This window comes from Citrus clementina, unplaced genomic scaffold (assembly GCF_000493195.1).
Source record: "Citrus clementina cultivar Clemenules unplaced genomic scaffold, Citrus_clementina_v1.0 scaffold_9, whole genome shotgun sequence".
Classification (NCBI taxonomy): Eukaryota; Viridiplantae; Streptophyta; class Magnoliopsida; order Sapindales; family Rutaceae; genus Citrus; species Citrus x clementina.
Window position 1 is genome coordinate 12,767,158 of NW_006261964.1, and position 13,027 is coordinate 12,780,184.

The 13,027-nt window shown below is 32.1% G+C and overlaps 1 protein-coding gene across 2 annotated transcripts; it reads left to right on the forward strand.

Annotated features, from left to right (window-relative positions):
- Positions 1–3,137: 3,137 nt before the first annotated feature.
- Positions 3,138–6,325, forward strand: LOC18033198 (DNA-directed RNA polymerase V subunit 5C). 2 transcript variants are annotated; one of them, XM_006420690.2, is made up of 4 exons: positions 3,138–3,700; positions 3,806–3,982; positions 4,791–4,904; positions 6,009–6,325. In XM_006420690.2, exons 1-4 carry the CDS (start codon positions 3,443–3,445, stop codon positions 6,132–6,134), a joined length of 675 nt encoding a protein of 224 aa, XP_006420753.1. In that variant the 5' UTR covers positions 3,138–3,442; the 3' UTR covers positions 6,135–6,325. The 2 variants fall into 2 exon arrangements, with proteins under 2 accessions (XP_006420753.1, XP_024038298.1); XM_024182530.1 differs by having other exon boundaries at positions 4,821–4,904.
- Positions 6,326–13,027: the final 6,702 nt, after the last annotated feature.

The following is a 13,027-nucleotide window of genomic DNA, read 5'->3' on the forward strand; positions in this document are numbered from 1 at the left end:
CGTTTGCTATGTTTGACTATCATCACGTATTTGACTAACCGACAACACTAACAGCACCCAATTTTTTCATTCACCACCCACAAGAAACCGACATGACCCACGCCACCGACGAAATTACTTCTGAGTTAGGCCCAATGTTGGCCACCAGAATTGCTTTTAAGTTTTCGCCCAAAACGAGCCAGCTGGGCTTTGATATCTGGCCCAACTTTTTCTAAAAAAAAGTATAGTTAGTATTATTGAATAAAAATGTTATAAATATCAAATTCTTTGATAAATTTCATAATTATTTTTATAAATATCATGAAATTTTATTGTATAGCAAGTGATTTATCAAACATTCAGCAAGAATTGTGGTTTTTTTTTTACACAAAATATGTAGGTTAAATATTTGTTTAATATTGAGGTGCTTTAACTCGAAAATTACGATTGCTGTAACAAAATTCATATAATTGTGAAATAAAAATTGATAATGTGTAGTAAATATTACTTTTAATAATTTTAATAAAATAGTAAAGACATTATAAATTTTTATCATAAAATTATGGAATAAAATTAACTTAACGTCTAAACTATAACAATAGAAGTATACTAAACACTTTAGGCCCTATTTGGAGTGTTGTCAAGTTGCTTGATTGCCATAATGCAGTACTTACTCATTTATTGCTACAACTTTTAAGTTACAGTATCTAGCACTATACTAAACATAATTAAATAATCTAAAAACAAATTGTAAATGTTAACAATGTTTAAAGATAGCTCAGAACATCAATATATATAGAGTTTGTAAATAACACATACCCAAAAAAGTATAGAAAGACAAAGATAGCCTCGAGTTTTGTACTAAATTGGAGAAAAAAATAAAATTATTTTTTCCAAAAATAACCACAAAGTTGTTATTAATAAGTAGAGATGGTAAAATGAGTTGTTATCATGACACGATAACACGATATGGATGTGGCACGAATTTTGTATATTCATGTTGATAAATATTGATACAATTAATTAAATAGTTGATACTATACGACACAATAAATAACCGTATCGTTTTCATGTTGGATCACCTCAGCATGACTTCATGTTTATGGCATGAATATCAATTAATATATGTAATATTATTAAAAAAATTAACACACACACACACACACATATATATTTGTGTTGATAAATATTGACACGATTAATAAAATGGTTGATACGATACAAGACGATAAATAACCATATTGTTTCATGTTAAACCACCCTAACATGGTTACATGTTTATGACATGAATATCAATTAATATATGATAATATTATTAAAAAAATTAACAAATATATAAACGATCAATAAATGAGTCATACCCATATTTTGATATTTTAATATTGATGTTTTGATATTTCGATACAATTAAGAAATGGATCATGTCAGTGTTTTCTTAAACTTGATACGACATAGTTTAACTCAATTAAGTAACTCACATGTTAAAAATTCTCTAGTATTCTCACAAACTCTGTAGCTCCGCCAGTAGCTAGTAGTGTGGGAGTCATTGTCTGAGCCTTTGTTATTGTCTTTGACACTATTTGTTTTTTAATTGTTATTTATTCCTTTCTAAGTTTCTAACCATTTTTATAAGGGAGCCCCTATGTTACAATTAATGTAACATACACACTCAACAACAACCACACAAATTGTGTGGGCCCATTATTTGTGTGGTTGTTGTTGAGTGTGTATGTTACATTAATTGTAACATAGCATTTGCCTTTTTATAAGTTCGCGATGAAGATTTCAAACTACTTAAATTGTGTGGCTCACTTTTGTTGAAAGAAAAAGTTGCTATGATTGTGATTTCAGACAAGACATATTATTATGGAGGCAAAGCTTACGTTACATTAGTTGTATGTTACAGTTAAAAATTTTTAAATCCTTAAAAAAGATAATAATTATTGAAAAGGTCAATAATTTTTATAGTTTTACTTTACACCCTCAAGCTGCAGCCAGGTAATAGAACCATTAGTCTTTTAATTTTTTTTAAGTTCTCCATTTATATTTATAAAAAATTTAGTACTAAATTATTCAACTTTTTTTTCTATTTTATTTAATTGAATCTCTAACTTGTTTAATCTTATATCTATTGAGTATTTATTGATTATATTGATGGTCTCTTATTTTAATAATCAATATTGAAGCTTTTTATGAATTGTTTAATTTTATTAAATTCTTTACTTAGTTGATCTCTTAACTTATTAATTTATTTTATATTTCCTCCATTGAAATTATTAATTTCTAATATTTTGTTTACCCTTTCTATGATTAATTTGAGCTTTCTAATTTATTTAATAAATACAGTGACATTTAATTTAATTGATTATTTCTCCACATGTTTGAATTATTGATCAGATCAAATGGTTGAAATCTTTCGTTAAAGGTTTTGGTAATTTATTCACTGTAACTTCTTTTTAATAATTCATTAGATTTATAAGATATATATCACATATAATATCTCTTATAATTCAAGATACTAAATTTAGATTAAAAAATCTATGTGACATCACTGATAGTATGTATTTAGGATGAAAAATAGATTGAATGTGTGTGTGTGTGTGTGTGTGTGTGTCTATGTGTTAGTTAGAAGAAAAACCTAGTCTATGTCTCAAGAGAGAAAATAAATTATAAATGTAGGTACAAAAATTTATTCAGAATTTGTGATTTTTATGAATATAATAATAATAATTTAAATCTTTATAAAAATATAGTAAAAACTTTATAAAGTTTTAAAAATAATTATAAAAGAGATGGATGAGGAAACCATTAATTATAAAAAATTAATGAGGACTTATTTGAAAAAATAAGTAAATATATGATTAGAAATAAAATTTTCTATAAATAACAATTACACATGTACTTTGTTTTAGGTTAAAATTATTTTTATCCATTAAATTTAAGAAATATCAAAATCAATGAGCTATATTTATTGATTGTTTGTTACATTATTTATAAGGTAAGCTTTGCCCATTATGGAAATGTGTTGGCCGCCACTAGTTTAGTGGGAAACGTTTTCACGTAATCGGTGAATAAGGATGTCTTTATTCGTAGCGTTGCTCTGATTTGAAGGTTCATCAAGGGTGTTGGAGTGGAGCATTTGGAACAAAATATATTCTTGTTTCCTTTTCCTAATGAGAACGATCACTGTCACATTTTGTCAGTGAGACCTTGGCATTTTAATCGTTCTTTATTGGCTCTCTTTCCTTTAGCTAGCAATAGGGAATAGTCTAGTCAACAATTTACTAAAATAATTCACACGGCCCAAAAAACAAAAGATATTTTACTCTTTTAAATATTCGTAACTCCACCTGTCCTTTTCCCTCAACGTAGCATTGTTGCTCCTACGGAAACAGTGACAGGGCCGTACGTAGAAGCGCAAGAAGCGACCAAAAGGAGCAAGAAAGCGAAGCGAATTCCGGAAATGGGCGGCGGCGGAGGCGGCGGCGGCGAGTGCATAACGAGGAGCAGCCACGTGATGGAGGGAGGCGGTAGCTTGGAGAGTTACAGATATTACCTCTCTCGACGCACCGTTCTGCAAATGCTCAATGATAGAGGCTACGCGGTTCCCAACTCGGAACTCACTCGTTCACTCACTGAGTTCCGTTTTACTTTTGGCGACAAATCTGACCTTGAAAGTCTCCGTCTTTGCCTCCCTCTCCGCTCCAACCCCTCCAAAAAGGTAACATTTTTATTTCCATTTCATTGTTATTATTATTAATTTAATTTTTAATAATAATAATAATAATAATAATGCGATTCTTATTTTATTTTATTTATTGGTAAGATGCTGGTTGTGTACTTGGGAACTGAAGAAGTCAGGACGCAAGCTATTCGGGGCCTTTACGGTCAGATTCTTAACAAGGAAGCTTTACATGGACTCATACTGATTTTGCAAAGCAATATGAACACTTTTGCTCGGAAAGAAGTGCTAAAGTTTCCATTTAAAGTTGAGATTTTCCATGTAGGTTACCCTGGAACTCCCATGGCTATGTAGAAATTTGGCTCAGCATTTGTAGACTTATGGGTGTTGTTATGAACTGGAACTAGTATGTCAGCATATTGATAATTAGTATGTTTTAAATGTATTATAGAAGATATCTCATGCTATTGTTTGTGTTGTCGTTGGTTTTGTTGTTACAGGTGACTAAGTGAGTCACAAGTTTTCATTGCTTTCGTGGAAATTTGCAGAACATGTTTGGGGGTTGAGATTGGGATTGTAAACTTTTCAGTTATGAACTATCTAAATTCTGAAGATCTTCCCAAAAAAATAAAATAAAATTCTAAAGATGAAGAAACCTTCTAGAGTGGTACAAGAGGTGTGGGGTTATTTATATTAAAAAAAGAGTACTAAGGATTAAGAAATTTGCTTTAGGAAGTTTTTTAGGTTTTCCTTGTGGCTGCTCCAAACACTTTGTGGTGCTTTGTCATGGATCCATATTCTATTTATTCTATTTACTGCTGGTTTTCCATCCAAGGTATCAGTTGATATTGCACTTTAAATGTTTGAAGAGTGCTGCTTAGCCCTGCTAAGATGTAAGATCTGGCAAGTGGGTCTTCTATTGTCTATGGTACCAGTAGCTTTAGTAGCTATATATTGTTGGGGTTTGATGTCTGTTAAATGTTTTTGCCTGTGATGATAGCTAATGATTAATGCAATTTTTTTATAATCATTTTAATACTTTGAGACTGCACAAATGCTATGGATAATAGAGGTTTTGGTTCTGTTTATTTGAATTTGACAACAACTTACGTTTGGCTTTCCCTTTTAGATCACTGACTTGTTGGTCAATGTAATGAAGCACATTTTGCAACCAAAGCATGAGGTGCTATCTGCTGGGGAGAGAGACAAATTACTGAAGAAGTACAAGATAGAAGGCAAGCAGGTAACTATTTTAGTTAAACAATAAATGCATCCTTTGACGTTCATAAATTTAATGACTCTACATTCATATGCATACTATTGATGGAAAAAGTTCTTGGGGTATGGGATCATTAACAAATCGAAGCCATTACTTAAGTTGACGTGTGGAAGTTTTTCTCTGTCTTGGAGTAACTCCCTTTTAAATTTCTTAGCGTCCATCCCATTGTTGATATTCAAAGCCCATTTGTTGATGATTAACTTGTTCAATTAGAATGCCGGTTGCAGAAAAGGAAAAAGGAAGCAAAGAAGTGATCAATTTGTTGGATTTTTTGCGTACTCAAATTGGCCATAAGTTGTAGATCGCTGGTTTAAACTCAAGGGTTCTGTTTTTAATAATCAAATGCTGCAATTTAGGCCAGTGCCATTGACCGATGCATCTTGTCATGAACGTCCTTTTGCTGACCTTTGGTTCATGAATGGAGTTCCCATCTGCTCAGTCTCTTGCTAATTCCATCTGGCTGAATATTTGGATTTCTTCATGTCTATAACTCAGTGGTTGAGAGTCAGTGTGCGGTAGTACTGGTGGTTTATGGACATAGAACTAATGAGAAAAGATGTCTAGAAGTTGTGAGCTCAGTTTTATTGGACACAACTTAAGATTAAACGATATCTAATTAATTAATATATTAAGCCAGGTAGAATTTTGTTAGGACGCTTTGGAGCTAAGTAATCTGCTCAACCATATAATGCAAGCTTAGGCTGCATAAATGAACTTCAGCTACGTGGAAATTTTTTCTGGGCATGAAATTATAAATGAAATATGGCCTATACGTCTGATAGTTTGCAATTGAATTCATCAACTTTGAACGTCTGGGGGCTACCTCTTATGTCTTGATTGGCTTTTCTCTTTAGTCTGAGCAATATGTAAAAAATGGGTTGTGACTTAGAAAGAGGCGTCAATTAGCCTATGTGTCATGAATCAGGAAAAGAAGTATGCCATGTAAAGAATATGGTGGATTCTTTTTGATAACAGTGTTCATTTGTCTATGTAACTGCTCATAAGTTTTGTTGCATGATTGATCAAAGTAGAACACCAACCTACCTCTATTTTTATCTTGTCTATCAGCTCCCTCGAATGCTGGAAACTGACGCGTTTGCTCGATACTATGGACTGCAGAAGGGCCAGGTGGTGAAATTTACTTACTGTTCTGGAATTGCTGAATTTCTTGAAACCTACCGCTGCATTCTCTGATGCTTCCCTGTGTATTATATGCTCATTAAAACAGTGTTGACAAGCTAGCTAGATACATATTATATACATGGGATGAAAACATATATCAGGATACATGCTGACCATGTGTACATGTACAAGCAAAATGAGCTGTATATTTTGACTAGTTTATTTCAGAAACTCAATGGCTCAATAGAATTTCATTTGCAGAATTGAAAAAATTGCCATTTCTTTTATTTAACACATTGCATACCTCGTAGCTGCTTCTAAGCCGATAGTTTCTAAACAAATGTTGTGAATAGTTTCTACACCAATCTGCTTCACAACACTGCAATCAGTGGGATCAATCCGTGAAAGATCAACAATGCTACTTTGACATAAAGTAGATTGAAAATTTTTACACGAAAATAAAATGGCACCGTTTAATTTTGTTTTTAAAAAATAAGAAAAAAATGAATTAAAAAGTAAATTAAAAAGAAAAGAAAAGAAAAGCAAAAGTCACTGTAACAAATATAAAAATGCCACCTTGCTTCTTTATTATTATTATTATTTTTTTAAACTTAATTACCCATCAAATATGAGAATCTTCTCTTTTTGTTTTTTCAATTAAAAGGTTGTGTCAAATATAGCAAACGCAAACCAGCACTCCAGCAGATTAACTGAAAAAATTTTATTTACTAACTTCGTTGATCAGCAATAATGTCTATGAATAACTCAATTTTCATAATATAAATAGAAAATAAATTCACAAAATTTCTCTACATAAAATGACCATTATACATTAATAATAAAAAAATATCATGATACCCAATTGGCACAGAAAAAAAGACAGTAGCGTTTTTAATTTTAAATGAATAACAGAAAAATTATCAGTCGTTAAACATAAATTTATCCTGTTATAAAATATTATAAAAGTTGGAATTTATTCAATTTTTCACCATATGTTTACAAATTGTGTCAACCATCCACAAAAAAGGTAACATTACACTTGTAAAATAACTACTATTATAATTTATTTTTCCTTTTGTTTGGTCATTTTTAAGGGTAATTATATCTTTTTTGTGGACAGTTGCAAATTACAAACTTAGGTGAAAAATTAAATAATTCAAATTTTTAGAATGGGTAAACTTTTTGAAAGAAACCAAAAAAAAGGTGGGATTAGGCCAGACCCCTACCTATAAAATAAATCAGTAAATAAGTAAATACATAAGGGGGGACATAAATCAAATCTCCTAAAGCAAATGTAAGTCTATAAAAATAGAAAGAGAAGTATAAAATGATCAATAAATAAGCAAATACATAAGTAGGCGGACGTAAACCAAACCCCCTAAAGTAAATATAAGTTCATAAGAATAGAAAGAAAAGTATAAAATGATTAAATGGAATAAGAAAGGCATCAGTCCTAACTTCTGACATGAGGACCAATCTCCGCATCCAAATACAGAATACCAAATAAGCCTGCAGGAAGATCCCGAGAGCACAAGAAATGCCGATTAACCCGATGAGTACAAGCCCAATTGGGCAAAAAATCTGTAGCAGAAGTGGCCTCCCGAAAGACATGCCTCACCGAAATTAGAAAAGAAGAAATCAGAGCACACACTCGACGCAGCGAATAAACATAATCCCAACGAACATGACCCTAGGAATGAATCCACGAAACCGCCGTGGCCAAGTCTGACTCTACCTCAAGCACAAAGTAATCGAGCTAAACAGCAAGATCCTACCCCTCACAAACTATCACAAGCTCAGTGTAAAGGATCGGCTAGTAGCCAAGAAAAGACCCAAAAGTAGCCAAAACCAACACCGCGATGATCACAGAGAATACCACCCGAAGCAGCCATCCTAGGATTGCCCCTAGAGCAACCATCCACAATCAACTTTGCAAACCTAGGAGGCGCCCTGATCTAAGAAACTATTCAAATCGGTCTCTTGGGTGGAGTTATGATCGCAAACCTTCCACAATCTGAGTACACAAAACTTCCCTCAACTGAGCAGACTTAAAACCAAAGAAGTTAGCAAACCAAAGGAATTAGCAAGCCTGAGATCCAAAACCACCCTATAAATAATCGTATCAATAGAGAAAGGCTAGGAACCAAACCTGAAAGTATTGTGAGCCTTCCAAAGGTTGCTGCTTCCATGAATAGGGTAAAGTTAAAGTGGAGGACCATAAATTCCCGTTAATAATAAAACATAATTCTAATGTAATTTAGATTACATTATAAAAGTCTATTTTATTAAAAAAAATGGTAATTATTTACCAACTACTTATTTTTTTGAGCTTTTTACTTATTTTTTTGAGTTTTTTTAAAAATATATAATTTTTTTAGACTAAATTTTACTTGAAGTTATATTATTTTGTATATGTTCACTTCCGTTTGGAGATTATTATAGCATTATTGATGTCATAGGGGTAAATTAGCCATTTTACCAGTGCAGCTCCCAAAACGATGTCGTTTTGTAACTTTGATTAGAGAGAAAAGAAAAGAAAAAGGCAAACTAGTCAAGAGTAGGACAAACAACGAGAATAGCCATTGTTTGTTCACACATTAGGTGACCCACCACCATACATGAAGAACCAGCAAAGAATTGTAATTTTTTATTTAGGGGGCGGCAAAATAATCATTTACTCAAGATTCCACTAGTTTTCTTAATTTGCTTAAGATTCCATTAGTTTTCTTAACATTCTCCAAATAGTAGTGGACATGTGTAAAGAAATGTAACTTTAGGAGGAATTTAATAAAAAAAATATTTATTTTTAAAAAATTCTGAAAAAATAGGTGATCGATGAAGAATTATCATAAAAAAAGGCAAAAGGAATTTACCAAAAACACTGGTGGCTCCTTTGGCGGCTGTTGCGATTATAATTTCAAATTAAAATTTTCAACATAAAGTGCCCTGCAACTTTGTACTTGACCAAAGTTCAAAGTGGGAGTAGGTGGAAGCTAGAGTATTGGAGTAGCTAAGGGCAAATAAGTGAAAAAAATGAAGTAGTGAGTAGCAATTGAATGCAATTTTATTTTGAAAATGGTGGTAAAAATGTAACTCAATACTTCATTGTTAATAAAACAAAAATTACTTTATACGATCCGGGGGTAAAAAAAAGGAAGAGCAATGGACACATGTCCAACACACAAACGGTGAGTGAGTCAGTCGCTAGCACCCAAAACGAGTGATTGACCACAGCACTGCTCTGTATGTTTTACATTATCGCTACTTAACCAATTAATGAATGTGCTTAAATTGGTCATACCAACTTAGAATATCAAGTTCTATAAACTTATAGGCTTTTTACTATTTCATAATTAAAAAAAAATCAAAGATTTATTTATGGGCGAAACCTTACTGGGTTTCAATGCACTACTTCTTGCTTACAAGGTGTTTTATTTCTTCTCATTTTATTTTTATTTCCAGTAATGATCATGTTCAACAGAACCAAGAGTAAAAAATACCTATGAGAAAAAAATTATAGAAATTAGTGCTTGAAATGAAAAAGGATTTAGTTACAAGAGTTAATTAATTTTACCCCAACTCTAGTTTAAATCGTTATATTTTAGTCCCTGCATATTACTATCAATAATAGGCACATGTTAATTCAAAATTGATACATTTTACTCCACTCACAGATAGATAATAGGCATAGAACATGAGTGATGCTACATATTCTAAAATTAATCTCAAAAGATTCATTTCAATTTCATTCAACATTTGAAATGAAAAAGATAAAATAGGGTCATTCTAGTAAAAAAAAAAAACACTACAGTATCAGTAGTGGGAAAAAATTGAATTGTTGAATAAGATCCAATGGTTCATAATAATTAATTAAGATTACGTTAAATTTTTAAAATTGACCGCCTTTTAAAGTGAGAGTAATTAAGATAAAGAGCCGAAAAATAATGTCTGCATTTTTTTTTTTTCACATGGTAGTAATCTACCCAAACACAATTCTTTTAATTGAGATTCAACAACGAAAGCAATACAAATATGACCTTTGTAAGAATAAATCTAACTAGTTATACTTTGTATCACAACATTATACGTCAATTAAAGAAGACATATATCCATTCTTATATATCATTACATTTTTGGATTAATATTTTATTTTATAAAAATTAGAGATTGGGAGCTGGCCATTTATGTTTATGCACTATGAGTGGCTCTGAGAGTAAAACCTTTCCACTCATAAAGTTATAAGAAATAGTCCCTTGAGGGGAATAAATTATTACTACCTTTTTATATGAGTATGACATTCATGGGAGCTTAATCTTTAATATTAGATTACAATGGTTAGACTCCGAAGTTAAGCTTATCATTGTGATCACCGAGAGGTAAATAAATTAGAGCTTAGACTGGGATCACAATAAACATATGTATTTGTGTGGATTTTCAAAAGATTATTTTGATATTTGCATTATAAAAGTTTTTTATTAGCCTATTTAACATTGTGTTTATATATGCTTTAGCATAAGCACGGGCATGCAAATTTTTCTTTCAAGTCTTCATATGAAAAGAATTATGTTTGTTAATTCTATTTGCAATTTATGATTTATAAATTTTGTTATTATCTTAAGTTTTATGGATTGATGTGTGGGAGCCACCTCTCTAGTGCCAATATACTGTGAAGTGCCATGAATAGTGCAAAGTGCTACATGCAGGGTATGTATTTTTTAAAAAGACAATTGAAGTTTTAATAAGTTTGTTATTTACTTATTAGGCACCTATATGTTTGTGTGGAGCCTTTTGATATGTGTGGTCTTTCTTTCAGATTAGTATATAACTCATGATCATTATGTGATATATGATATATGTAGTCCTACTAAGTGGCAACAATTGTGGATATTCCTAAAATAAATCTAATAAGATTTATTAAGTGATTCATGAAATATGAAGCCTATGAATGAAAGTAAGTTTATACTCATGCCAATCCATGCATATGCATTGTATATATTATGTATTTAGTTCGCTATATGAAAAACTAATTTCCTTATTGAGTTTTTTACACACACTATATTTTATTGTGACTTCCAGATGGCTGATGGATCTAAAGTGTGATGGATTTAGCAAATTTGCTCACATTCTTTGGTTCCCTTAATTTTTGAAGATTTTTTGACATGTGTGTTTTAACTAGATTTTGGCAAAGAAAGAAACCTAACTAAATACAATGAATTTATAAATTAAAAGGGTTGTGGTGCTTAACATAGCTAGGTGTGTTGTTTGTTTGAACTTTCCTTGAAGCTTCAAAAATAATGGAAATGATGGGGGGTTTGGATGAAATCTAAATCTAGAGAGGATGGTTTGGAGGGCTTTGTTTAACCTGCAAAATAGAGAAGACTAGTTACAGGTGGAGTTAGCCATGGCTGGTGACTACACTTTGATGTTCAAGTTAGTTTTGAAGCTATATTTTTGTCCCAAGAGTGGTGGCTAGAGGTTGAAGAAAACCCTCAGCCTTATTATTGCGTTTGTTTTTAACAAGTGAGAAAAATATAACTTGAGCATCTTTGTGTAAAGCACTTGGGGTTACATCTTTCACCATGCCACCTAGTGCATTTCTATTGGTGTTCTTTGTTGCATTGGTAAGGATATTTCTATCCTTTTGCCCATACGACCTTTGGGGCCCTTTACAGCATGCTCGAAGAGTAAGTTGGCGTGTTATTTTCATTCTTACACGTGCTGGACTCTACTAGGTGATCCAACATGTCTTTAAAAAGGCCACCCTGCAATTGTTGGCGTGTTAGTTAGGACAAATGGTCCCAACTATTTTAATGAGCCATTTTTGACTTTTTTTACAAGTGTGGCAACCTACTATTCCCTCTTTTTAAGTAGTTCCTTATTGTCCAGTGTTTTCCTACCTGTTGTCGTCTTGCTTCTCTGATTGTCCAGTGTTTAAATATATACATGTAAATATTCCCTTATTGACTTGTATACATATTACTTCTTGTATTTTAAGCCTTGTATCGGCTATTAGGATTGTAAAAGTCTGCTTTACCAGAAAGCCTGATCAAAGAAGGATATTTATCTGCAGCTTCTTACTATTAAAATTTTTCATTGTTAGTCAAACGGTATGAAATGCCTTATGTGTAGAGGTGGTGACTAAGATTCAGAACTCTTAATATGCATGAGTTCATTTATTCCTTACTGTCTTCATTCCAACTTTCGTTTTTGGCAAATGTTTCCTTTGTTTAACATCTCATTGGGTGGAATAAGTTTTAGTTTGCATAGGAGAATTAGCTACTAGAATTCCAATATAAACTTTTCTTTAGCTGCAAGATATTACAATGATAAGTACGAAGCTTAGGAGCCTTTTATTGAGCTAGTAGATGGATTTTTTAAGGTACTACATTCGACCATTAAAGTCTGATCCATTAATTGGCCCAGGTATAGTCTTAAGCCATTTGATTGTACATTATAATTGTTCAATAAGGTGCACTTTAACATTCCCCCCACGTGTAAGCCTGGCAAATGATAATCAAACAACCATGTGAACAACACACAGGGTAAATATTAGTAACCAAATAAAGAACAGAAACAGGGTTGGCCAATATTAGGATTGCTCTACATTAGGTATCTAACATTATTTAATACTCTATTTAGTTTTTTTTTTAGAAGAAAAACGGTTTTCATTCATTCAAAGAGTTAAATAACTCCATAACTTCTGAAGGGTACGAGTCTACCCATACAATAGTTTTACACTTCTCTAAAGCTAGCTTTGCTATAGAGTGAGCAATAACATTACATGATCTTGGTGTTTGCTGGATTTTCCATGCATTGAAGCCTTTCAAGCTACTTTGCAATTCTGCAACTAACCATTAAATCTCTGTTATGCTACTCTTCCTGTTGTTGACAAAATCTACTGCCTCCCGGGAATCCGATTCTACAATGACTCTTGCCAGACCTTTCTCTATAGCTACACTCAGGCC

Excerpts from the sequence above, each read along its gene's own strand:
- LOC18033198 (XM_006420690.2), top strand. The coding sequence starts at position 3,443 with ATGGGCGGCGGCGGAGGCGGCGGCGGCGAGTGCATAACGAGGAGCAGC. Across the intron at positions 3,983-4,790 it reads TTAAAGTTGAGATTTTCCAT|ATCACTGACTTGTTGGTCAA; the intron begins GTAGGTTACCCT and ends TTTCCCTTTTAG. Across the intron at positions 4,905-6,008 it reads ACAAGATAGAAGGCAAGCAG|CTCCCTCGAATGCTGGAAAC; the intron begins GTAACTATTTTA and ends CTTGTCTATCAG.